This window comes from Drosophila novamexicana, unplaced genomic scaffold (genome assembly GCF_003285875.2).
Source record: "Drosophila novamexicana strain 15010-1031.04,08,12 unplaced genomic scaffold, DnovRS2.1 tig00001062-arrow-arrow-pilon, whole genome shotgun sequence".
NCBI classification, from domain to species: domain Eukaryota; kingdom Metazoa; phylum Arthropoda; class Insecta; order Diptera; family Drosophilidae; genus Drosophila; species Drosophila novamexicana.
In genome coordinates this window covers 295,526-323,124 of record NW_020824838.1, presented here as the reverse complement: position 1 = coordinate 323,124, position 27,599 = coordinate 295,526, and the positions used below count along the sequence as shown (strand labels likewise).

The 27,599-nt window shown below is 39.1% G+C and overlaps 2 protein-coding genes and 1 long non-coding RNA gene across 3 annotated transcripts; 1 reads left to right on the top strand and 2 right to left on the bottom strand.

Annotated features, from left to right (window-relative positions):
• Positions 1 to 15: 15 nt before the first annotated feature.
• On the bottom strand, positions 16 to 5,969 carry LOC115766025 (hematopoietically-expressed homeobox protein hhex). The gene is made up of 2 exons (XM_030709796.1): positions 5,534 to 5,969; positions 16 to 488 (listed from the first exon to the last, which is right to left on the bottom strand). The coding sequence occupies exons 1-2, from the start codon at positions 5,967 to 5,969 to the stop codon at positions 16 to 18; spliced, it is 909 nt and encodes a 302-aa protein (XP_030565656.1).
• A 3,432-nt stretch (positions 5,970 to 9,401) lies between these two features.
• Positions 9,402 to 25,923, bottom strand: LOC115766171 (filaggrin). Its single transcript, XM_030710012.1, has 14 exons — positions 25,508 to 25,923; positions 24,343 to 24,433; positions 15,671 to 16,062; positions 15,516 to 15,607; positions 15,290 to 15,458; positions 13,945 to 14,291; positions 12,724 to 13,882; positions 11,805 to 12,653; positions 11,599 to 11,742; positions 11,360 to 11,540; positions 11,027 to 11,143; positions 10,842 to 10,965; positions 10,626 to 10,780; positions 9,402 to 10,556 (listed from the first exon to the last, which is right to left on the bottom strand). Exons 1-14 carry the CDS (start codon positions 25,525 to 25,527, stop codon positions 10,332 to 10,334), a joined length of 4,065 nt encoding a protein of 1,354 aa, XP_030565872.1. The 5' UTR covers positions 25,528 to 25,923; the 3' UTR covers positions 9,402 to 10,331.
• Positions 22,300 to 23,957, top strand: LOC115766173. The gene is made up of 4 exons (XR_004018188.1): positions 22,300 to 23,043; positions 23,150 to 23,358; positions 23,469 to 23,621; positions 23,684 to 23,957. It is a non-coding gene; the product is annotated as an uncharacterized LOC115766173 (long non-coding RNA).
• Positions 25,924 to 27,599: the final 1,676 nt, after the last annotated feature.

Sequence of the window (27,599 nt, the reverse complement as noted above, 5' to 3'; positions counted from 1 at the left end):
TTGTATTCTGGTTGGCTACGTATCCACCTGATGCGAATCGTCCTGCTCCTCCTCCTCGTCATCGTCCTCGTCTTCATCTGCCGACAGGTACATGCGATCCTCGTCTTCACTGTGCGCCTGCTGCTGTGCCCCTCTGCCAGTCCCCGTTCCCGTTGCCGTCGCTGCGCTGCTGTTCGAAGTGGGCGTGGCTGCTGCGCTGCCGCTGCGTTTGGTCTGATTGGCACGCCGCCATTTGGCGCGCCGATTCTGAAACCAGGTCTTCACCTGGCGATCCGTCAGCTTCAGCTGCAGCGCCAAATGCCGTCGCTCCTCGGGCGACAAATACTTTGAGCTGGAGAATCGATTCTCGAGATTTTTCGTCTGCTGCGACGTGAAACGGATTTGTCCACCTTTGCGCTTCACCCCGAAGTTCGACATGTAGAAACTGGCGCCCGGATAGGCCGCATTGCAGTAGAGGGCAGCGGCAGCGGATGCGGGATTGCTGAAGCCTGGAGAAAAAGTTTGGCCACATAAATATCAAGGTAAATCACAAATTGCAGTCTTATTTAAATGGCAACTTTTTTTTGCCCGTATAACCCTGTAGAGGCTGTTATAATTTGGTCAAAAAATGTGTAACGCATGGAAGGAATCGCCTCCGACCTGATCAGCCGAGACGTGTCCGTCTGTCCGTCCGTCCTCCTGCCTGTCTATCTGTTTCTATGCGAACTAGTCTCTCAGATTTTATCTTTCATTTGGGCGTCTTTCTGCTGCAGCCTGGATCGGACTACTCTATCATATAGCTGCCAGGGGAACGATCCCTCGAAAAATAGGTTCTTCTAGGGAAAATATTTTTGTCAGTTTGTCAGTTTCAGTCTGCTCCTCATATACATATATGCAAAATCTCATCAACATCGGACCACTATATCATATAGTAACAATCGTTTGAAAGGAAGGCTCTTCTAAAATAACAAAGTATTCTGTGTTGCAGGATATTTTTTAGTCGAATTCAGCATTTAAAGCTTCAATATGTTTACATAGCTGCACAAGGCAAGGGTATTAAATCTTCGGCGTGCCGGAGATATATAAACTTTCTCGTAACAAATATTTTACATATTTTTTATTATTTAAATGTATATCACATTTTCTCTACTCACGGGGGAGTTCCATTGGGAATACATTTTTGCAAATTTTAAAATTTCATTTATAACTAACTTAAATCTTGATATGAATGTGTTCCAATTTTGTATGCACCTATGAAAGCTTTACGTTTAAATGTAATAAAAGTAGAGCGAAATTTTCCGAGGCTTTTGATTGGCTGCCTCGCCAGAGTTTAGTGCGTCTCTTTCGCACACCCAGAAGGGCCGTCGGCCGTGTTATTTCACCCACTCTGCACGCATGGCAATGGGCAATGGCCACGCCCACCAGTAAATGGAGACAGCGCCGCTGGGAACTGGCTGGAAACTGGCTGGGGCTGACGGCAATCGAGAAAGAATCAATTGCCATAATTGTTATCGCGGGGGCAGCTGGCCAACAACTAATTCGATTGTATATGGGCTCGCATAATGGAAGAGTGTCGAGTGGATGGCGTGATAAGGTGCCTAGGTCCAAAATTCGTATCGCTCCCGAGCGAAAAAAAAAAAAATGCCAACTGTCGGGCTGCAAACGGAAATTCGCACTCACAATTCTAATTAAACGGAGACAACTTTATGGTAGAGAGCACGACGCTGAGATAACTATCCATACTTAGAGCGACTGAGCTCAGTCCATGGGGAATATCTGCACGTATAAATTGAAAACATTCGAACTGGAAACATATCGTAAAAATTAATAGCGCTTGCGATTTAATGTCATAATTTAAATTGTACAAATACAATTATTAACGTTTATTTTTATTAAGTGGCGTATTGCGCGATAAGCCCTGAAACATGGAACCAACACCCCTCCCCCCACTTGTGGTTACTTTTTTGATTTTTTTTTAGATATTTGTTTTTTTTTTTTTTTTTTTTTTGATTTCTTGCACTTGAGAACAATTTGTTGTTAATCGTTCAAATATTGAATGAAGAGGCAGCGACACTTGTGCCCAAAAAGAAAACAAAATAATATTGAAAATGGAATTGAGGAACCCGTTCGTATATACAACAGCGGACGCGCCTATCTCAATCTAAATCGAATGGCAATTGTCGCCAGAAGATGATGGACAGCGCCTATTAATCGCCACTAATAGCATTTTTTGTTCAGATAAGCCCGAAAATATGGTTTTACCACGGATTCGGACACGAATCGCACTTGCTCTGCTTGTTAGGGAAAGAAGAGTGAAAATAAGTTCAGTATTATAAAAAATACTGAGTAAAAATACTAAGTAAAAGAAAAAATAGATTTGAAAAGATCAATAATAAGAATATGATTACCAGGTAGGGGAGAAAATAAAAAGTATATTTTAAATACAAATCAAGCTCTTCTCATTAGTTTAATATTATGAAAAATACTGCGATCCTAACGAAAAAGTAAAACTATATTTTTAAATACAAATCTAGCCGCAAGTCAAGATCTTGATATAAGTAAAAATATTATCAAAATATTCTCTTTGTGAGGGAACAAAATACAAAATATATATTAAAAGCCTTACATTGATTCAATATTATGAAAAATACTAAGTAAAAATTTGAAGTAAGGAGAAAAGTACAACATATATTTTTAAATACAAATCAAGCTTCTCAGTAAGGAAAAAGCGTCAAAAATATATTTTAAAATACAAATCAAGCTTCTGATCCTAAATACTAGTTCTGTGTTTTATCTATATTTAACACAATATATATATTTATTCATTAAATATATGAATTAAGATTATATTCATTCTTATTTAACACGCAAAAGCTTTATTTAACGAATAATTCACCTTGTCTACAAATTTTCAAAAGTATTTTTGTATTTTTTTGAGATGATGCGAAATTTAAAAATGAAAAACTAAAGAGTTACTGAAAATCATTCCTTAGGCTTTATGCACCTGAGTAACGAAAGTTTCAGCAATTCCCATAACAAAAGATACTGTGGCTTAGAGAACAATAAATTCGAAATGGGTTTGAGCCGCGGCGGTTCGAACTCGGAACTACAACTTTGCCTTTTACTATGAACAAAATCTTAGCCGGAATCAACTACCGAAAACAGCCGAACCTAATTCAATATCACAGAAAATAAAACATCTGAAGCCTGAACCTAATCTGAAAAAAGGAAAAATATGACAAGCCAAGATTTGAACTGGGAAAAAACATCATGAACCCAGCTTCGAAAAATGTGACGAACCAAGATTTGAACCCAAGCTTGGATTTATTATCTATAAAGGCAAGATACATACTTTGTTTTTTAAAAACACATTATTTAGTATGAATAGGGAAAAATATTATCTTGAAAAAATATCTTAAGCCTGTATCTAGCCTGTAAAATTTGACGAACCAAGTCTCGCAGCAAAACTTAGATTTATGAAAGAGAAAATGCCCGAAACTTTGGGTTTCTTATAAGCCTTTTCATTAAAATAATCTAAAGTTCTATTGAAGATTATTGAAAATTTCTTACGATAAATACAGCGTCAGTTAGGCTGGGAACGGTAAACTTAGTGCGCCCTAATCCACAGAATCAACATATATGTATATATTTACAGGGTGTCTCTGGAACAGTCTCACCCAAGGAATGCCATATTACTTTAGCTGGGCCATTTGCTTGTCTGGCTCTCACCTCAATTTCAAATATTTGTCATTGTGATAAGGCTCCCGAAAAATAGTGCGTGTCATATGAGAACGACAAGGGCCTTCGGGCTGTGGGGGGGAGTGCAAGGGATCGAGCGTAGTTGATCCATATGCCAGACGACGGGCTAATCTGGCCGAACACATTGCACTGGGAACTGCACACAGCAGGAGAGGGAGCTGAGAGGGAGTGGGAGAGGGAGAGGGAAAGGGAAAAGGAACTTCAAGTGGCAAGCGTTGGCGCCAACACTTGACTTTGACAAACATCGATGCACATTAATCATGTGTTGGGGGCAACTGGTAATACCATAATATTTAATGCGGCTAAAAATGTTCGAAATGCATTTAAATATGCGACTTGCTTTTGAATACTCAATCAGCAAGGTCGTTGCGTATTTAAATGAAGCTAGTTTGATGGATATGGCGTTGGGATTAGTTCTTAAGGTATTGGGGGGCTTTATAATGCCAAGTTCGTTGACTTGAACTTGGGCAAGTCGACGCCCCAGAGCCAGGAGCCGGGCATGTTTTCAGCTCCGATCTGAAATGATATTCCCACGAATTATTTTTCGTTTATTTTTGTTTCTTCTTCCTCCTAGCTTAATGCAATGGAATCAAAAGTTTTTGAAGCGATCAAAATTCCTTTTCTCAATATCTTGAGCATTAGAAATTACGATTTGAGCAAATGTTAAATGATTTTCTTTACATGTTTTCAGCTCTGATCTGAAATGACATTCCCAGTAACTGTTTTTCGTATATTTTCATTTGTTTTTCCTCCACATCCTAGCTTTATGTAATGGAATAAAAAGTTCTTGAAGCGTAAAAAATTCCCTTTCTTAATATCTTTAGCATTGGGTTCCAATAAGTAAGTTTTCAACACATGCTAAATGATTTTCTTTATCAAATTGGGCAAGTCTTATTAGATATTATAGTTGGACTTTTACCCGCCTAAGTTATTAATTATGTATTTATATCGCTCGTTCATTATGGGTGCTACGAATGCCCTGACTCACATCCGGTATTTCATAACCCTGCATGATCGAATGATACCTTTTTAGTAGCCATTTGTATTAGCACCTCTATAGAATAACTTTGGACTTTGGTAGTATACTATACATGCAGTCATTATTATATTTTAAGTATTTGAAATATTATTATTATTTTTTTTTTAATAGTATTTAAAGTAAAATCTGCTACAGATGTAGTACAAGATCTATGCAAAGATAGAACTATGTTCATTTATATAAAATTAAATATATAAAATTAAAAATTTTAAGCTAATACTTGAGACAGTAACCTCTAGATAATACTAGAATGAGGTTTGAATTATTAATCTAACTATTTATTTTATAGATTGGAAGAAAGATTAATTACATCTGCTTGTACTTATCCTCAAAGAAGTTATAGATAGCACGAACGGTTAACTTATGCCATTAATAATTTCCTTTAAATATCTTGTCTCAATTTTAGCTTTTCATTTTAATCTTTAAAGAACCATAATTTCTTTGATTTTTTCAGAATTTCTCAAAATTCGGCTATTAATTGTTAAAATTCAGTAATTTTTGCTCCAAGTCCTTGAGTTTCTCAAGTTTCTCAAGAACTGTTCTGATATTATACAAGTACCCGCTATAAGAATGATCTCCATACTTAGATATATGACATGAGGCGCCAAATATTATAACAAATATGTTCCTCTTCAAAAGGAAAAATTCCCAATATCTTCAATTGATAGTTCTTTGCTTTGGTCTAAAATCATGAGTATTAAATTCTCCCCTGATATTATAGTTAATCTGAAGCATATATTCTCATAAATAGCTCACCTTCACAATCCAGAAACGGGCTGTACTGATCACAATAGGCGCCTGGCTGTGCTGCCGCAGCGGCGGCCACCGCGGCGGCCTGAAAGTGGGGCATGAAGAGCGAAGAATTCTTCTGTAGATTCAGCATTTGCTGATAGAATAACGAGGCGGGATCTGAGTAGACGGGATTGAAGCGCAGCGTTGTCGGCGTCAGCAAAGTGCCCGTGCCGGGCTCCAGATTCTTGAGGGCATATTGTGCGGCCATCGCGTCGCGTGACAGATCGTATATGGACGTTGGACCGGATGTGGGCGCAAAGCCCGTGGCAGGACCTGCGGCGCCAGGACTCAACTGTGTTGAAGGTTTTTTAATGTTCCCTTGTGTGGCTTGTGTCTTATGCTCCAGAATGTTGTCTATGGAGAAGGCGGACCTATTCGCTTTAATTGTGTTGTTATCCATGTTCTTGTTTTGCTATTGCTGTTGCTGGCGATCCAACAAAGAAACAAGCGCCGGACAACGGTGAGAGGTGACGCGACTTGAACGGGCGCCGACGATGAACTAATTGCTGGCCGTTCGCAGGGTCCAATAAATTGTACTAAATCTGATTTCACAGAATATAATAGATTGTACATATACATATAATGTTGTGCTAATGGGTATTGATATCTATATTAACAATAATATAACCGACCCTATGTAGATACGCATGTACATAGATAATGAATGGGGGGCTACTATCATCGATAACGTCGCCGTCGCCCCGGTAGGCAGCCCCGATCTGGCCCGATGGCCCGATGGCTCGTTGACTCGGCCCTCAGTAGTTGGCAGTCCAATCGAGCCGATCCACCAGTCATATAAATCAAAACACTCGGGGCTTATTAAACACACACACACATGCACACGCACGAGCATTGCCAACACTGGCTGCGGCAATGTGTTGCCATCTCGCTCTGTGTATGGCCATCTCAGTTGCACGACAATATTGTCGGTACTTTTGATCGAGTAATTGTTAATCACCCGCTTATCAATATCGCTCGGACGTCGTTGTTTGTCGTTTGAATCCCGTTGTTCTCATCCTCAGAGCACAACTACTGTTCGTTTTGCTATATACCCTGTAATATAACCAGAGGCTGGTCTGTGCTCTGATAAGAATGTTAGTTCCGAAAAATATTGTATTTATCCATAAAATATACTAATGGATGCCGAGCGTTTCGAATTGATATTAAGTTAAAATGAGCACCAACATATATTTCAAAGGAATTTTCCTTTCATTCATTTGTTTACAGTACTGTTTTTAAGTGTTAGAAATTAAGCAATTAGTGTACTAAAAAAGGCGAAAACAAATACTGACACGTTACGTTACGTAAAAAAGAAAAGTTGTTGCGTCTCTGCGTCTATTAATCCTTACTTCAGTTATTTATAACAGTTCCACTTTAAATTTATAGTTCTATTGTGTATCAATGTGGATTAGCTTCTTCTTAAAACAAGTATTATACTATACGATCTCAATATTTTGACTTTGATATTTTCCGAGTGCATCCAAGTTCAACATTCTACAGAGTAACATGTAGTCGTGCAACAGCCCTGCAATCACCCACACTCTCTGCTCCCATGCGCTTATTGTAGTTGTAAACAAATTAAAATTACCAATAGGCTCTCACCGGGTGGCTGCCACCTCCCCCGCAGAACTTTCCACGAACCGCTGCGATCCACAAATGTCGCTTTTGATTGAGTAATCGACTTGCTGCTATGATTTGAGCCCTCTGGTTAACATTTCTGTATTTTTGGGACTTTCGAAACAATTTATGCGTTTATACAACTGCTGTACGGTGAGGCACACAGGGGGGGGGGGGGGGTCTCTTATCAGACGGGGTAGTCGGGGTCCCCTTAAAGCCTCTGAGATGATGGATTACTTTTGATTTTAGGCATTGGCGTTCGCGATAAATATACAAAATAAATGCGCCTAATTGTTGTTATTGTTATTTACTCGCTACCTGAGCGCGATATTGTTTTCAGGTCGCCGTTTGTATCTTTTAGATACGATACGATATTATTCCCCTTCTGGTAACATTTTTGTTTAATTTCCTTTATGTCTAACTGTCTTTAGCTATCGTATGATATAGACCTACCCGAATACAACATATAAATGTTCTAAAGAAAAGAATTTATCTGATTTCCACAAAAGTATCACGATATTGAGCGTACTTTAACGTATCCAATCAATTCCGATAAGCTTCTAGTTCCGGTAAATAATAAAAACCGACTAACCTCGTATAACCATAAAAATTTCTCTATAAATAACAATAAGCTATTTTTGATTACCCGACGGGTTTTTTTTTTGTGACATTTTTGACTCAAATTCGGCGAAAGATAATCAAATTTGGTGATTCAATTGGTTCACATGAAAAAAAAGAAGGTAATAAAAGACCAAAAATCAGGTAAAAGAAGAGGCACACGAGCAATTGATAAACAAATTTTGAAATACTTGCCAGTTTATCGCAAGCATGATAATTTTATTATTTAATTCTTAATGTTATGAATGAGCCCGAGCATGACAATAATATTTTGATAATATGGTGCTATCAAAACTGAAAAAGTTCCATTTAAATCCACCCACAGGCAACATAGAATGGCCTTTAATGTTTGTAGCTTAAATATTTTGTATTTTATCAGTAGAAGCTAGATAGATGGTGTTCCCATTTCGAGCAAACGTACTAATTTAAAAAGTCAGTGCTGTAAAATGTTTGCTTATCTCGTTTACATGCGCCCAAATGTATGCTTTGTTTTTTAAAGCAGTTAGCCGAGTGGAAAACGTTTTTCTCGTAGATCATATATCTATTTACTTTAGTAAGCTAAGCTTGTATTTTTCATGTTCCTGTCACAGTCAACAGCTACTTTGAATTGTTAAACTAAGTTTCGTAAAAGCTCGTGTTTGACTCTAATTACTATTAAGCTCATTCCCATGTTCTTATCTAGTTTCACAAGTTGATCTGCCTGTCAGTGCTTGGCTTAAGAGTTGACAAGCAGATAGCCTTGCAGAGTTGCCACCATTGCACATATGAGAATTGTATGTAAACGAAAAACAGCTTGTATATGCCAGTTTAGTCTGTTGATAGGTTATTTTCAAAGCAATGACGCGGCGTTGCCACATTTTTATACAGTTACCCAGCAACTTGACAAGAGGTTAAGAGCTCGAGTGGAAAATACCTGGATAAATACTCATGAAAACTCTATTTTGCGCACGGCTTTAGCGGCCATTTTGAATAATCAACTACATGAATCACAATTAGTATTTAAGTTGCTTATAGGCATTGAATGGTATGACAATCGCTGCCTTCAAGATTGCTGCATAAACAAGCTTCCGATTTGTACTTATACAAATAACCAAATAAAAACCTTGATAAAAAAAATAACCGAAATTGTTTCGAATGTGAAACCTAATAAACAAATGCTTTGTGATAAATATAAATGCACCCGATTCGAGGGAATTGATCGCCGTCCGTGGGCCCCAAAATGCCAGTTGGCAAATAAATGATAATGGTATGTCGTCGGCGCGGCTTAAGTTTCGTCAAGTGACACTAAATTATTAGCAATTATCGGAGACAAACGGTTCGAAACGACTTTAAAATTGGGCATAAATTTGCAGTACAATGAAACTTAAAAATAAAATTAAATAATTTAGGAAGAGCTCTTAGAAATTTATTATGTGTCTGAAAATTGAAGCCCAGCCATGTGATAAGAAGCGTCAGAAATATAATTCTGATAGGCATGCTACAATAATTGGCATGTTTCACATTTTGAATGATCGTCAGGGGCGTCAATACATCAAATTTCAATCATTCATGCTAAGACTTAAATATGTTGGCTCTTTATTTATATAACTTTATTCATTCTCATGCTTCAACCATTGCATTATTCATACATATTTATATATGTTCTATTGATTTCTGGTTCTTACAGCTTCGTATTCAGACATTTTTATATTCATATTTATATATATATATTTGAATGTTTTTGTAAAATTGTTGTTTTACAAGTATAAACTAATTGATTAAATTGTTTGCGCAGCATCGTCCGAATTATCCTCTTTTATAACATTTATTTATTTAATGCACACGAATAAATATTTATATATATAGCACTTAGTTGCTGCACGTAATTGTAAAGCAGGTTTCTATTTATTGAATTTAATCAGTTATTGCATTCGCTTCTTGTTTAAAGTACATTTTTTTATTTATATTTATAGTATTTATATATTTATATGCTTCACAAGTTGTTCTATGTTGCAGTAATTGAGAGTTGTTTTTGTATGTGTTTGAGTATTACGCTTGGCTTTATGTGTGAGCTTTCATAAATTATAATGCGAAATAAATAAAATATATTAAAATGTCACACACATTAGGCTAACACTTTTAAATTTAAATTCATATGTTTTATAACTTCGATATTGGATTAGATCTGTTTTAACTTTTTGGTTTGATAAGCACTACACATTACAATGCCGATAAAAGTTCTGAGTATTTGTTGTTAAAAATTAGGCAGCCTAGGCATACAATAAAATTATTTGAATTAGAATAGAAAATTCAAGTAGCAAAAAATGATTAGTATAGTTAAAGTTAGGAGTTAGTTAGGAGCTTTTGACCTTCTCAATTTGTATTAATACAAATTCAAGCAGGTAATTAAGTAAGTTTAGGATAGGTTAATAACGTTTTACATATTTGTGTAGATATATATATATATATATATATATATATATATATATATATATATAGGTATGCTCATTGGTATTTGATTAGTTATTTAAATAGCTATCAAAGCTCTCTAGACCAGATTGGCCACATGCGTTGTGTCCATGTGCTGTATTAAGACGTGTATAAAGGACATCTCCTTGCGCGCATTCTCCAGTATCACCTTGGGATCATCTGAAGTGCAGCGCAAACAATTTGGCGCAAACACCATGGCCAGATTTGATGAATCCATTTTGGTGCAGCTAACCACTTCCGAATTGGAGAATTGTTGCAGAAAGTGTATTAAATACGTTAGGACCTATTGAAAAAATAAACCGAAAATTATGTTAGCTAGCGCGTTACTAAAAAGTAGGATTTGTTAACTGACCAGTTGATTAATTTGTGGCAACTTATTAACTATTTCTTTGGCTTTATCGGGATCCTCGGTATTCACACAATCCTCGTAATAATCATCGGGTATGAGCGGATCGTACAGTTCACGATACCACAACTTAAGGAGACTAGCGGGCGCATGTGCATCAACTACAGAAACAAATTAAGGGGTAAGTACATATAAATAAAGTCTGGTTCAAAGTTAACACACCCATAGTATTCTTATAGTCAGGAACATCCCATCGATCCAAGCGATTCTTCATGCAATTGACCTCATCCACATCAGCGGATACACGAAAAATGCCCTCCGTTTGTTTGCCATTGAGCAGCAGCACCTAGAAAATATGTGGAATATTAAGGAGCTGCATGCCAGACTTCAGATAGGTTATTACTTACATGCTCTGAGAGCGTGGTTTGTATCCAAGGCAGTTTACGCAATGGAAATTTATCCTTTTGTAGATCCATCACCTCGGATAGCGTATTGCCAAACATGCTATTTCGAAGGATTTGTTGCTGTAAATAAAAAAAAAGAAATTATAAAACAATAATTAAAGAAACAAACAAAAAGAGGGGCATGGCCATATCAGCTGGGCTGCTGATTAAGAATATATGTACTTTATGGGTTGTAAGGTGTCTGATTCTCAACATTTATCTTTCCATAAGTATAGGATATTCTATGTAAGGGCATTAAAGGTACTAAAGAAATTATTAAAACAAATGCCAACTAACCCGCGCCTGTTCCACCTCATCCTCGGTGGGCTTCTTAGCCAAACGGCGACCGCTGCTGCCAATGCGATCCAAGCGGCGACAACAAACAGTTGCATAATGCGATATCTGCACATGTATGGGCCATTTGCACACCTCCAGGAAGCCGGTGGCAAACGAAGGATCACGATGACGATTTACATAGCTGCAAATGAACAACCGGATTAGAAGCTATAATGGGCTAACGAACTGGTGGCACCTACTTGAGCAGCGTGGGCTGAAATGTGGGTGACGGCGGCACAAAGCTCAAACAAATGGCCATTAGCTCCCAGCCGCGTATAAGTGACTCGCGTTTGGGATTCTCTGTGGTCTGACGGCATAGCTGCACATAAAGCTCATCGCGTAGTCTGCCAAAGAAATAGATATGATAAGACTTTGAATTTGAAGTTAGATCGAGCTCTATACTAACTGCTGCTGCGGCAGGGAGGCGGTTATGATATCTATGGCCACCGAGTTCAGGCTCATGCCAATGCGTGCCTTGCGATCGCCCATGTAGATTTGGACCAGCTTAAACAGCTCAATGGCCGTCTTTTTGTCGGCCTTATCGCGCGACAGGGCCAACATGGGTCGGGTAATGGCCTCCGCCGTCCAGCTGAGCATATCGCGCACCGATGCCTTCTTGCGAAAGATGCCCTTCGAGTGCAGATTCAAATTGTCCGCGGCGAATTTCTCAATATCACATTCCTTCATGCACGCCAACGTTGCGGCGCCGGGCGCCCGCTCGCTAGGCGGAAAGATCTGCTGTATGGTGGGCTTTAGCGATGGCGGCGCCAGCTTATGATTGCCGCCACGGCTCAGGCTGCTGCTGCCCGCCGCTGATTGTGCGACAGTTGCCAAGAGCTGCGACTGCTGCTGCTGCAACTGCTGGGGGTGCAACTGCTGGCCATGATTGGCTTCCTCTTTGGTTAACTGGCCGGTGACTAGACGAGAGATTTGACGATTGGGCGAGGGCAGAGTTTGTGATTGCTTCTGCTTGGCGCTAGACGCATCGCTGGGATCCAAATGCAACTGCTGCTGATGCGGTGGCGGCGGTGGCTGGCCCAAGCCATGACCATGACCTGCGAACGGATAGGAGGGCGTATTCGAATACAGCTGTTGATTGTGCTGGTTATACTGATGGCCCTGACCCGCGGACGATGCGGGGCTGTGCGAGACGGTGTCATAGTATGAGATCTGATAACGGGCTTTGGGCTTGGGCGCAGCAGCGGGCTCCTGATTGCTGCCAATACCCTCCAGCACGGCCTCCACGTTATCGGAGCTGCAGAATGGTAAAAGAGAATTAGTGAATCATATTAATATATTAAAAGTATTTCAGTTATATGGCTTACATTTCCTCGCGTCCAGCTGGATCGTATGGCGGATACTGATAGGCATAGTAGGACACGCTGTCGCCCATATTTGCATAGTCATCGATCATGCCATAATTGTGCTCCAAATAGCCGCCATGCGTATCCGAGCCACCATCAGAGTCCTCATTGTCCGGCTCATGACCAGACAGCGAATGCTCCGACTGACTATCCGAGTGGTACGAGTCCGAATCGCCTACACCTTCGCCATCGCCGCGATAATCGTAACCACCACATAGCTTGGCCTGCTCAATGATGTAGTGCTTGAGCGGCAGCAGATGCGGCATCTCTTGGCCACAATTGCTATACAGCGGCGATATGTTGCCATTATCATACTCCACATCGCTGCTGTCCGCGTGCAAATGTTGCTGCGGTTGATGATGCGTCTTGGCGCGACGCGAATCACGTTTCTCACCAGCATTTTGTAGGGGATGATAGCCACGCTTGTCCAGGCTGGAGCTGGCGCTGTGCCGCAAGGAGCTCTGACCCGGATAATGATGCGATTGCGAGCGATTTGCCGTCGAGCTGTTCGATTTTTGCCGCCTGGCCGCTGAATCATTGGAGCCTCTGGACGAGTGTGTTAGCATACCAAGATTATCTGAGCCACCGCTGGGCGAAATGGGCGCCGTTTTGCCCAACGACATGCGCTCCAAGCTGAGCCGATCCAGGCCGCAGCCGGGCTCCTGAATGCGCGGTGAATGCTGCAGTTGCGCCAACTGTGGTGGCGGATTTGTGGCACTAGTTTTGGCCTGACGCGAGCTTTTCGTTTGCGGACTAATCGGACTCTGCGGACTGGAGTCGCTCGAGTGCTTTTTGTGGCCGCTGCTGCCGCTGCCGGCGGTGCTGGTGGCGGTATTGCTGCCACTTGCCGCGCCGCCATGCCCCTTGGTATTAGTTGTGTGACGTCGCCGTGAGAGCGGTGTATTTTCCACCGATTTAAAGTACTTTTCGTGCATTGAATCATCACTGGCAGCGCCACCATAAACAGCACCGCCAACACCACTACCGACGCCGCCGCCGCCGCCATTAGCCTCGGCGCTGCTTTTGCGATACGATTTGCTGTGATGTCCAGCGGCGGCAGGATTTATAGAGGAGGACATAAAGCTGCCGGAGCGTGCCAGTGCGACCTTGTACTCGCGATCTGTCAAGATGAAAACGTTTAATTCGATATTTCATAGATAAAAACATTTTAATTAAACTTACCGCCCATGGCCGCGCCAAAGGATTTGCCCGAAGTGGGCGCACCTGCTCCGCTGCGTTGTGCGTTGCGTTGTTGCTGCTGTTGCTGGTGTTGTGCGTAGTTGTACTGTCGCTCGGCATCTGGGGATATCTTCTTCTTCTGCGCCTGCGGCGTATGTATCGAATGTGTGGGTGAGGCAATATCGGATGACTTGGAGGAGCAATAGCCCTGCATATGGCCGGGCAGCAGTTGATGATCAAAGTATTTATTGCTGTCAACGACGGCGACACTACCACCAACATAGGATGAGGACGTGGCCGAGCCATGCGGTAAATTATGTGAACTGACGCTTTCTTGTAACATTTCAAAGCTGATGATAGCGAGAGGGAGAGAGAGAGAGAGGGAGAGCGCGAGATGAAAAAACTATGAGATAGTTGTTTTTTTTTTTTTTGGTGAGTGTATGTGTGTGTGTGTGTACAATGTAAGGCATAAGTGTGTAATGGCAGGTGTTTACCAAAACAATATTTAACCAATAAAATCACCTTTGCAACCATAACTATGGTATGCTAATCCTAGCTCGAAAAGAGCCCAGTTTTATAGTAGCATGCTTTTATGGATTGTTAGAAACATTCCTTATTAAGAAACAATCTACTTCCTGCCTTGATTTTTTGTTTTTATTGTTAAATTCGAGAGCAGTTGATTGTAAAGTTTGGAGATAAAAGCAAATAGGGATACGCTACGTGACGGAAAAAGGTTTTCCTTAAAGTTCTCAAAAAACGCATTAGTTTCTTAACGCAAAATAGTTTTATACTATATGGAAATAGGCTTATTAATATAATATGTGATTGTAATATAATGCAGGTTTTGGCGATCCTAGTGTAATATTAATCATAATAGTTTACGTTATGTGCCTCTTAAATTGGTTCATAAAACATTTAAAAATTTAAGTCGAATTAAATCTTTGAAGGTAATAGAAAATGTTTTCATTTCTACTATGTTGGTTACGATAGATATTTTTCCATAATGGAAGAAATCCTACTATTTCTGGTAAATAAAATGCCGTATGTTTCCCCAGCTACCGAAAGGTTACATTTAATGAGAATCTCGAACTAAAGAACTTATGGAATTTAACATGAAATATGTGAAATACCAATTTGCAGTCTATAACTAATTGTGTTGAAAAGCATACAAGATCTGACATCTATGCACAATATAAATGCATTACACATACGCTTACTATAACAATCGTTTAACATAAGCTAACATGACCATTTTATCCCATAGCTTTATGTATAAAGCAAACCTTAACACCAACCTTACGACTAGCAAGCACTTCCAAAAGCCAAACCAATTAAAACCCAAACTTACGCGCCATTATCCTTGCCAGCGCGCTGATGTTTCTGCAAGGAGCCCAGACGCAGTGCCTCATTGGGACCGGGAGCACCATTGGCGGCATCATTGAAGCGCCGATAGCCATGGGCGCTGGAGAGACTCGAATCGCTCGACTTGCCCGATTCTTTGTAGTGATTGCAAGAATCTGTGTGAGAGAAAGTTTAATGAGAGATAATTTACAAGCGAAATGGAAGTGACTTACCTTGCGAGCGTCGGGAGCCGTAGCCCTGCAGTTGCTGCTGCTGTGGCGGCTGCTGCATATCCATCGAACGGGCTGAGTCACCTGTGCCGACGCTGCAATAAAAGAGGACCAGGTCATAAATAAATCAATGGCAGGTAATTTTAACGGAAGCTCACCGAAAGCTTTGACGCCCTCGTGGACTAGAGATCATTTCATTGCACGCGGAGCTGCTCAGCTTCTCCTCGGAGCTGGCCATGGTTCCGTTGCCGCGCGGGCCACGCCCCTTCTTATTGGCCGCCGACATGGGCGATGGCTGCTGCTGCTGTTGCTGGGTTTGCTGCTGCTGCTTTGCCAGAGATTGCTTCTGGGGCGTGGTCTGCTCCCGTCGCTCGCTGGGATCGGTGTTCTGTTTGAGCGTCTGCAGCTTGGCCAGAGGTATGATGTCACACTTGCTCGGCCGATGCCACACGGTCTTCTGCGTGGCCGCATTATAGTAATAGAAGCGCTGCGTATTCGTATCAAACAATTCCCACCATTGCGATGAGTCGGTACGCTTAATTGGCACATCCTGTACAGAGTCAGAGAAAAGCAGAGAGTGAGAGAGAGAGAGAGAGTGAGAGAAATGGAAATGAATCCAAGCGAATCAAATGAGCAAATCTCATATTTCAAAACTGCGTTTCATAAAGCTCTAATGCACGAATGTGTGTGTGTGTCTGTGGGTGTGCGTGTGAGTGGGAGGTGTTATGTACAATTATGTGTGTGCTGAAATTGTCGAGTGCATTGGATTATGCGCTTATTGAATGAATATCATTCACATCGTTCATGCGCATAAATCATATCATTAACATATACTTGAAAATGATAAAATCATGTTTTTCTTTTTCTTTTTCAGACTTAAGTAACATGTTTTCTGCACATTTTCCGGATTGTGTTAGTGGATTTGGCAAAAGCGTTGAATCAAGCATTGATATAAATAAAATCCAATAATTCTCTAGTTGGATTTTCGCTAAAGCAATCAGTTCTTTGTGTCTCGTCCGTCATGGACAAAACCTCTAAAATCTCGTCTTAATCTGCCACAGTGATAACCCATATATGAACACATATTTTCTTTTGAATAATTATTTCCTGGAGCCTATAGAAATACTAAACGTAACGAATAATAATTAGACCATATATCATAAAGCATCTTACAGCGTCAGCATTTTACGAGTTGCATCCTATAGGTCTCTGGGTAATGGGCACGTTTGCACAAACACTCAAGCAAAAGCGCCCCACTTCCCTGCCCCCCATCCCCTCGTTACAGTTTTATATTTCAAGAGTCGTCGCTCAAAGCCTCTTTCGCCGTCGCCTCCCCCTTAAGCAGATGTCTGTCGTTTGCTTTACCAAATTTTTATCCAACAATACTTTGCAAAACAGTTTTAACTCAAGGGTTCTCTGTGAATTGGGGCTTAATCAGCGAATTTCGACCCAATCAGCGGCATCTTTTGGCCTGTTTTATTGTGGGCTTTATAATCATGACATCAGCTCTTGAAAAAAATGCTCAAGTCTACTTTTTGCCCAGGCTCAGTTTTGTTTTTAGCTATCTCTTTCTGTTTGCCAGTAGCCCGTCCCTGTCCGGCCCGTGACCAAGTCAGCTTCATTTTTCTGCGTTGACCTTGAACTTTGCAGCAGCAGCAGCAGCTGCGCCCCAGTGAAGCCACCCCCCACCAGCTCGCTGCAGCCGCAACAGAGGCCAATAGACAGGCCCTGACCCAGGCCCAAGCCCATGCTCAGGCCCAGGCACAGGCGAGGCCCTCATTTTTTCTCCTCTTCTCATCTGCGACATTGTTGTTGTGGTTTGTTGGTTTGTTGATAACAGCAACAATGCAGTCCGCCCACTGCGCGCTTTTGCATTGAAAGCTTTCGGCTCGGCTGCCTTTTCATTTCTGGTTTTCATTTCCATTTTCATACGTCGCGCGCATTGCATAATTTTTTGTGGGCGCACCCAGCGCGTTGATTGCGACAAGGCTAACAGCAGAGAGAAGCGAGCAGCGAGCAGGGAGAAGCATCATCATCGGTACGCTTTTTGCATTGTTGCGTTTCCAGCTGTCAGTCAGTCAGTCCGTCAGTCCGTCAGCCAGTCAGTCATTCATCCATGCAGCCGTTGAGCCGGACAGTCGGATAGACTGACGGCGCTTAAGTGAGTCTATTTCATTGTGAGACCTTCCACTTTGAACCACCCCAGACCGCCTACCGCGCCACACTCTGTTGTATATTCCAGCGCGTGCCACATGCAGCAGAGGCCACAGCAAAAGTAGCGCAAATAAAAGTCTTAATTGCATCATCACGAAGTTTGTATGCCCTAACCGCAATACTTCTTATATTACAAGTTAATTACGATAAATGTAATTCCGATATTAACAAAAGTCAGATAAATCGATAAATTGTCTAGTTGATTATCGATTATTATTAGCTAAAAAGCTAAAAATGCAACACAATACAATACAGACTGTGACAAGTTTCAGTATAAAACATCAAATATCGATAAATTTCCAATATATTTATGACGCTCTTTCGATAAATTAATATTATATTAGTAAAAATGTATCGATAGTTCCGGCAGTACCTACTATAGTTGTTTTTATTTTCAAAATGTTCTTTTGAGATTAAACTATGCAAGCGAAATGAATTAAAACTTCAGTGTTCCCCTCCTGATTCTTACACTAAATAAAAACATGGACTGAAGTCTGCGTCTCAATTCGCTGCCTTCGACACGTCCTCATTTCGGCCTTGTGCGATATACCGAATATTTTGTAATTATGGAAACACAACAACTGCATCAACAATAGCAATAACAATAACAACAACAACAACAACAACAACAACGAGGCTACATCTTTAACTCATTGATGGAATTTGTGTTTTTGCCTACATTTAAGAAAATGAAATTAGAGCAACGCGCACACTGTCAAAATATCTGAGGAAAATCTGTCAAAATTAATATGCATGGATTATATTTGTGTACAAATTTACGGAGCAGTGGATAAAAGCATAGCAGAAAAGCTGACAATATTTATAATTATTACTCATACGCAAATACGCACCACAATATTTAACTATGAGTCAAATGCATACGATAATATTTTTAAGATTTTTAATATATACAAACTGTTTTTAAAAGAACGAAAGAAACCGAAAAAAATGATATGGCGCTTTAAGAGAGAGATGAACAAGTTTTTGTAAATGGTTCACACATTGGAATGAACGGAAATATGTTTCTTATAAGACGAAGAATCAATGCAATGCAGATTCAGACCATTTGTAACTTTTTATAAATTTTTCAATTCTTTACGGCAGCGGAAGATGCGTGGAAATGGCATAGCTATATATATTTGAGCGAAAGTCCTGTAATATTATGTAAAGCCTGGCAAAGCTTTATCAAATTTAAACTCAATTAAGCGCTGGTAAAAGATATAATTCTTGTTAGTAAACTTTATCTCAAGGCGGCATATTTTTGGCATTTAATTGCCCAAATTCCATTACTCCAATGAAATTCAATTGCTTCGAAAGACTCATGGATAAGGTGCATTCCTGATCATTATAAATTCATTAAATTTGCTAAATTTAGATCGCATACCATATTATTCTCTCGGCCCTATTGAAAAACAATTAAGCTTTTAATCAGTGGCGGAAAAATACAAATGGGCCGTGCACTGAAGGCACGCACAACTTCTAATCAGCTACGAATGGGGCCTATCGGAGCAGCCCGCCTATTGCCGAGGTCAGTAATGGAACCCAATCCCAAGCCCAAACAACATAAATGGGCAGCACATCTGTGAATCATGCGCAAAGAGCGGGAGAGGTTGGGACCATAATAAATGAATGGAACGTACACAAAAATTTGTAAATTAGGTCATCGTCGATATTTAAAAAACAAACCAAAAAAAAGGAAAAACAAATAAAAATAAGAAAAAAACATAAACTTCAAGCGCAGCACAGGCCTAAAAATAACACCAGCGATAACATCTGACTGCAATAACAACAATTGAAATATTTCAAGAATTTTTGCAAATTTAATTGAAAATATGTCATCAGTTGGAATGTAACTTGAATAGAGTTTTTATAGAGTTTATTAATATTGATATTCATGCTTTCTTCATCATATCATATTTAAAATATCTACGTAATTTAATATAAAACTAAGTGTTCCGGAATTTAGAATTTTCCCTTTAATTAGAATAACTTCGGGTCAAGGTCTTCTATTTTAATCCCAATTATTTAACTGCAAAATTTCTTTCAGAATTTCAATAATAGCCCTTTCTACAGTTACTAGTATTTAACTAATTTTGTATGGTGTTTAAGCAATTTGTAGAGCATTAGAAAAGTTGCATAGACTCGACTGTGACACAGTTTTAATTGCCGTAGATTGATAATGAATTGAATTAATGGCGCGTGCACAGTTGTGGACAATATTTCTAAGCAAAATTGTAAAATCCATCAAAAATATAGATATATAAGAAAATATTGCTAATTATAGATTATAGCATTATAGTATTTTCTTGGTTCGAAAAACTTGTAGCCTCAGGGGAACTGATAAAAACATGTGTTTGACATTACAAATTATTTTTTTTATTTTTTTATTTAAGCAAATCCGACGAAATCTTTGAGAAAGTAATTCCAAATAAAACCCTCGAAGCGCCCAGTTTCCGTAAATGATGTTTCTTAAGTCCCCTATAGTTCCATTAATGACGCAAGCTCTCAAACCGATTCGATTGAATCAGCTTTGGATATGAGAATTGGGAAACATTCAACGAATTTGAATGACAAATAGTTTCATTTTCAATATTCTCCATTCTTTCATGTGAGGAAGCATTTGTTAAAATGTGCAACTGATAAAAGAGAAATAGAGTAAGCATTCACTTAAGCGAACACCTAGAGTTCAAATGATCCATTTGGGGTAAACAAGAAACACGATGGCTGTCCGTCAGTAGAGCTTTCACTGTACCACCGAAATATTAAACTACTATTATTATTTAATTATTAATAGATATTAGCTTAAACGCAATCAACAAGTCGTAATATTTCCTGTAACCGATGCATGACGTGCGCCTCGAGCCGGGCAATGTAACTACCTCTAATAACCGAAATCTATTAGCGATATTTATGCGCGTCTAATTGCCAATGTAATTGCCAACAAATTTATGCAGGCCGTGCAACTTGGCCAAGCTTATAACCCACTTGGCAAGAAGAAGAAAATACACAGGAAGTCGCTGCGGCCAAAAACGGTAATGGCGATAACTATGCGATAGTCTAACAATATACATGCAATGTATAATGAAAAAGAAAACTGAACAACAATTTGAAATATTTTGACGATTGCGTAGCACGGCCCCAAGCCCAAAAGACACCCTCTGCGGAGCCACTGCAGCCTTTACGAGCTGCGTTTCTATTAGTTTTGGGACGCTTTGGCTTTGGCGGACGCACGTAAGCATTATCGTTGACTGCTTCTTTGCGCTTCTCTCCTCTTCTCTTGTGGCGTTTTGTAACACTAAACGAGCGTGTGGGCAACTTTTCTGTGCTTCTTTCTTAACCGGAAGTTTTACAAAGGCAAATGAGCAAAAAGTATGAAAAAAAAAAAAATAAATAAAGCAGCCCGACAACGAGCACTGAGGGGAAGTAAGCCAAGAGTTATAATAAAAAGCTTAGGTGCAATTTAAGGCAAGCAAGCACGAGCACGAAATACCCTTTTATTGGTGAGAAAATGATGAAAAAAAACTTGATTATGGTTCAGTTCGGGGTACAAAGTTCATACTACGAACCATCCGAACCAGCCGTGATCCGGTTCAAGGTTCCGTTTATAGCAATATGAAAAACGGTGCTTTCGATACGGATTTGTAGCCTTATTGCAATATACCCCATTTCTCATTATGCTTACAGGGCATACAAACTATAGGCAGTGGACTCAACTTGCTGTGCATAAATTTCAAATCACGTACAATGAACGCAGCAATTGTTGCTGTCTTTGTCTTCTATTATTGTTTTTGTTGCAACTGCTGGTGACACAAAAAAAAAAGAGCAGCGGCAAGAAGAAGCAGAAAAAAGTAGCGACGACGTCATTAAAACAAAAAGCTGCCAACAGCAAAGCGACAACAAAAAATAAAAAAAAATTTGTTGCTAATTTAAAGCGCGTTTGCAGCTGGGTGGGCGTGAGAAAGAGAGAGGGGGAGAGAGAGAAAACGCTAGGCGAGGGTGAGAATGTAAAAGAGTCCATGTGTGTGTGTGCGTGTGTGTGTTGTGTTCCTTTTGTGCCCTGTGCCTGTCCCTGTGCACGGTATGCTGCATCAGCTGAATAGATTATATTGCGCAGCTAAAAGGATTCTTCGTTCACTTCCTCATGGCAACTCGGCAATAACTGCAGTGACATCTGCGTCGGCGCCAGCAACATTGCTGCAGCAGAATTTAGGGCATATGCTAGAGCTATTCGTTGTGCCAGTGGGGTGCAGTGGGGTATACTCGAAAAGAAGATTTTCATATATTTTGCTGTAACTGTCTGTTCTGACTGCTTGAGTGACTGTTATAAACTGTTAATAAACGCATAGCCCAAATTTAATTTTTGAACAATGTTGATTTTTTAAGTAGTTACTTTTACAGAAAAAAAATCGGACTTTATAATGTGGACATATCAAAATCTGTAATAATATTAATATCTGTAGCTATATTTACTTATATTTCTATTTTTTTCAAATTTATTTTATAGCTATAATAAAATTATGTTTGTACGAATTGTGCCCAACACAATTTGTAGTGTATTAAAAGGTGCGACCTGTCGATAGTGATATTGCGATTGACGCTCACATCCTGCAGCGCAACACGCGGTCACACAGCAAACCAGGCAAAAGTGTTGTGAAGTGTGGGCGATGACTCAAAAGAGAGCGAGAGTGACAAAACCCGAAACACAGCGTACAAAAACACAACACACACAGGGCACACACACACACATTGACGACAGAGTGCATTCAGAAGGCTTCGCTTTTTAGCTGCTGAGCAACTGCTTAGTGTACATACACATACGCATGTGTGTGGGCATGTATGTGTGCATCTACATAGCTGCAAAAGGGTCGCAACAAATCTCAACGTAAAATGGACAATAGCACCCTAGTGAAGCCAAAGGCAAGGCAAGCGCCATGCACTGCATGTCCTGTGCACTAAGGCGGCTGCACTATGCATGCAAGTCTTTTCAGTAAGGACACGCACACACACACACACATACATAATCACACGCATACATGAAAAACGAGGACGCAGTCGAGGACATTGCAGCGCCAAACAAGAAAATCGATGATATTTTCACTACTTCCGGCAGTACAAAAACAACTAAGCCTGCTTTAATCGAGTGTGATCCAATAGGTTATACTCTGTGTTAACAATCAGCAACAGATGTGCCTCTTCTTCTTCACTTAACACTTCATTACGAAGTATATATTCATTAATAACTTCTAATAACAAAATGATGATCAGCAACACTTACATTTGGGTTCCGAATGGAATCGAATATCCCCATATTCATTATGTAAGTACAGGGTATACAAAAAGAACTAGCAAAGCTAAAAAACTCAGAGGTATGTTATGACATGTGCTGAAAGAACTTTTGCTTCTCTTGGATTTGTTTGCTTTAGAGCTTTGCCTCTCTGGCCAGACGCCTAAAGTTATTAGACTGCGACACCTTTTGGTAACGCCGCATTGCAAAGGGGAAACGGGTGGGTGGAGCGGAGAAAGGACAAAGCGTCTAAAGGAGCTGTGCAAACAGCTCGCCGCCGTCTCTGATGATGATGTTTTGTGTGCTCAGAAAGCAAAAGTTGTGACTGCATGCGAGGAGAAGGGAAAAGTATGTACATATGTAACATATATACATATATATATAAGCACATGTGCGCTAGATGACAGTTGCATTCGATATTGATCCGTCTATATTTCTCTTTAATCCACTGTCAATAGATTTCAATCCTAAACTGAAGTAACATCAAGTTATCTATATTTTTTCTGTATGCGAGAGTTTTCAGGAAATCTGATTAACGATCATTAAGGAAATACAGTCAAAGAACTCAAGTAACGGGTAACTTGCTTGGACCGCTTTATCGTTTTAATTGGGTAAGAGAGCGTTTTCTAAAAAAAAAAAAAGTGTAAACTTTTAACCAAGATGTTCTTAACAGATAACATAGCTCATGCCCTGTGCCAATCGAACGAATGTTACGCAAAGAATTGATTTAAATACAATTAATTAACATTGTTTACGCCATTGACGAACTGGGTCAAATAATTTTCCATACACATGTGTTCATATGTGTACGTATGTGTAGGTTTTGCTGTAAAATTTGCAAAACAAGTGACCCATGTCAATTAAGCAAAAGCCGAACAAGAAGGCACAAGTTTTGTGCAGCATAACGAAGATTCTAAGCCCTTACTACAAAGTAATTGCTCCCAAATTGGAACAGTTCGCTGGAAATAAGTAAACTAATAAAAATAAAATCTCAAAAAAAATGTTAACTGCAGAGACGGTTGTTTTTAAAATAGAAAAACTTTGATCCTAAATACGATTATTTTTTGAAGATTAAAATTTTAAGATAATTAAATAATTTACGTTAAAATAAAAGCTTGATATTGTATGATTGCCCCGGAGTATTGTTGCTTAAATTATAATACACAAGCTAAGGGTATATAATATAAAACTGATAAAAACAAATGAGTTCATTAATTCCAATATGGCAATTGGCGTGCGAGTGTTAATGAAGCGTACTGTATGTACGATGTGTAAATAAAATAATTGATTTAATTATTTGCACGTAGATCCTAAACGATTTGAGAAACTTACCTCGGGTGGATCCCAGACGCACTCGCCAGTTGTTAAATTGGCGTACATGTGCTCCTTGGTGCGTGGTTCGATAATTTCTACCCATTCTATTCTGTAAGCCAGAAAGAGAGCGTGAGAGTGTGTTAGAAAACGTAACATAAATAAAGATATTAAAAAGGCGAGATGCGAGTGTGTTGCTATTTTAAAGGCAAAAAGCATCTCTGGAATGCAGCACACAACGCACTGTGGAAGGTGAAACAACAACAACAATTGAGTGCACACGCAGACGAATTTCATTCAATATATCATTCATTCATTCATGAATGCAAACACGCAAAAGATGTGCTGCAAAAAAGGCACAAGCCAGAAAAATTACCCAAAAATAAAAATACCACCCACAAAAAAGTACCACCCAAATTGCCCTGTGCGTGAGTCGTCGCCCTATTTTGTGTGTGTGTGTGTGTGTGTGTGTGTGTGTCCGTTGCTGGTTTTCCCCCATGAATGCCTTGTTTTGGGCTTTTCTCTATACACAAGCATACAAATATATTTTGTCAAACATTTTCCGGTTTTTCCTTATTCGAAGCTGCAGCTAGAAACGCCGCGCCGTCCTTACACACACATGTAGGCACGCCAAATATATATACAGAGAGCGGGCGCTCTCTCTCTCTTGCTCTCTCGTATTTGTATATGTACTTGAACGGCCGCGGTTGCCAAACAAAACGACGCTTGTTGCCGCGCCTTGCAATAAATCGATTTTGCAGGCCAAAATGCATAAATTTTGAGGCAACTAGCATTTAATTAAGCGAAGGGGGAAAATGGCTAAGTGGCTGCGGTGGAGGACGGGGTAGAGCGACAAAGGAGCAATGCAATCCACACGCACACATTTACGCACGCACGCACACAGAGACAGGCTGCGGTTGGCGTTGCCATCGTTGGGCTAGCTTTAAGGGGGAGGAGCTCCTGCTGTACAATCATTTGAGTTGCGTTGCGTATATATTTTCGCACTTCTCAACACACGCACAAAACAGTTGTATGCTTTGTTATAAGGCAACTTTTTAAACAAAACATTCAACAATATACTCGTTGTTGTTGCTAACATATTTGTATACTCATTTCAACACTTCGTTTCGTTGTTGCTGTTGTTGTTCTTTTTTTTCAGTGCTGGATATAGTGTAACGGCACACACCTTTCACAACTTGAACTCATTTTTCCAACGCTTTATTACACTTGGCCGCTGTCGTCGCTGTCTCCTTTTGATATTTCTGCAGCTGCTTTTCTTCTTCTTTTCTTAGCACATGCACCCGACTAACTCTCAGCGCATAAACACGTACAACAACTTAATATATTTTCACTACAACAACTACACTTTTATTTGATTCGTATTCGGGGGCTGGGGCAGCGAAATGCAATTTTTCCTTTTCAATTGATTTTTCTTCCACTCGCACTCCTTTTTTCACTTTGCGTTTGGCGTAGACGCTTGGCGAACACTTTCACATTTATGATATAATTTACAGGCCATATTTTCGCTTTGCTCTTTGCTTGCACAAATGCATTTTCTTTTTTTTCAATTATTTATGTGACCGTGTTTATAATTAAAAATAATTCATCCGCCTTGCATTCACACGCCGCCGCCGCTGTTAACCAACTGTAAACGTCAGCTGTTTTCGATTGAGAGCACAATCGATAAGAAAAACTATATCGCTTTAACACTGCTTACAGTCTCGTTAAATGTTAACATACATGTAATCAGCAGCTGTTTTCGATTTTAATGGACAAGTAATTGTCGATAACGTCTAAAGAACTCGGCCAAACATTTTTCCTAATTCGAAGAGGTATTCTTAATTGACCTTTACATTTCCGTAATCTAGGCAAAACATGTATTCGCAATCGCCTTAGACAATCTGCAAACATAATTGTCAGAAGCAGGGTGACCAATTTTACAGAACTAATGGATTTTTGCTTAGTTCGTCTGGCCACACTTCTTACAACTGACAATAAGTTCAACTACTTTAAATAATTTTCAATGAAATGATATTGAAAATAAAGTACACTTTAATAAAATCAGGTAGACTTCATTTATTTTTTACGTTCATTGAATTTTATTGAAATTTTGCGAGTTAATACAAAAACAAAACTGAAAATATTGCAATTAACATTAAAAACGCCCGCTCACCATTACAATGCCATTGAAAAAGGTTTGTTTAATACTATGGTTAACTGATTTTTACAATTACTTTAAGAGTGTCTCGGTTCTTGTCTACAAAAATGTAAAATAATAGTCACATTTAAAATTGCATAATTCTAGACAATTCTAGACAAGTGATGTTAGATTATGACGTACATATTGTTTGGAGAAGATCTCATGCATAAAATGTTTTTATTATTTTTATTTTTTTTATTATTTTTTATATCGGCTTTCGACGTAATAATTTCGAATAATTATGCTTTTATATGCTTGCATTTTTATTGCATTTTATGTAATTAAATATATATAACGTACATCTACATCACGAATCACAGCAAAACTTTATATTATAATTTTCTTTTATTTCCTTTTCATATAATTTACGAGAAGCTTTTGATTTTTGTTTGGTGTTTTGAAACTATAAAAACAATAAAGTTTGGAAAGTGCTGTTATTATTGTAGATACCATAGAAAGGTGGTAAGAAATTCAATAAAAGAGAAGGAGGAAATTATAAAATTTTAATAGGGAAATAAGCTTTAAGACTGTTCATTTAAGCTGTTTGCTTCTTAGTTCGGTTGATTGAGATTTTATTTATATACTCGTAGGTAAGTATGTCAGTGCACGTACAAAAGGTATTCAATTCATATCCATGTATATAAGTATGTATATATATATATTTGCTTTTATCTTTTTGTTTTCGTTATAACGTTTTTTTTTTCGGTTTAAATTTATATTGTTTTATTATTGTGACAAAAAATAAACATTTTTCTTCTACTAATAAAATTCTAGAAAAGCACAACACCTTTATAATGGTCTTTTGAAAATACCATTTACATTTATGTAGATTTAAAATAAATACACACACATTTTAAATACATATATATATATATATATATATATATATATATATATATATATTTATTTATTTATACATATGTGTATTAATATATACTATGTATCAAGAATTGTTTATTTTTTCACTTTTCACTTTTATGCATAGCATTTAATAAGGATTGAAAAACATTATTGTTTTTCAAGGGGATGGAGAAAGGGGTAGGAGGCAATCTGAAAAGTGCTCATCGTTGTCGTTATT

Coding starts and splice junctions, on each gene's coding strand:
- LOC115766025 (XM_030709796.1), bottom strand. CDS start 5,969: ATGGATAACAACACAATTAAAGCGAATAGGTCCGCCTTCTCCATAGAC. Junction 489..5,533: donor CCCGTTTCTGGATTGTGAAG/GTGAGCTATTTA, acceptor CTTTTTCTCCAG/GCTTCAGCAATCCCGCATCC.
- LOC115766171 (XM_030710012.1), bottom strand. CDS start 25,527: ATGAGTTCAAGTTGTGAAAG. Junction 24,434..25,507: donor ATGAGTTCAAGTTGTGAAAG/GTGTGTGCCGTT, acceptor TCTGGCTTACAG/AATAGAATGGGTAGAAATTA. Junction 15,608..15,670: donor CGAGGGCGTCAAAGCTTTCG/GTGAGCTTCCGT, acceptor CTTTTATTGCAG/CGTCGGCACAGGTGACTCAG.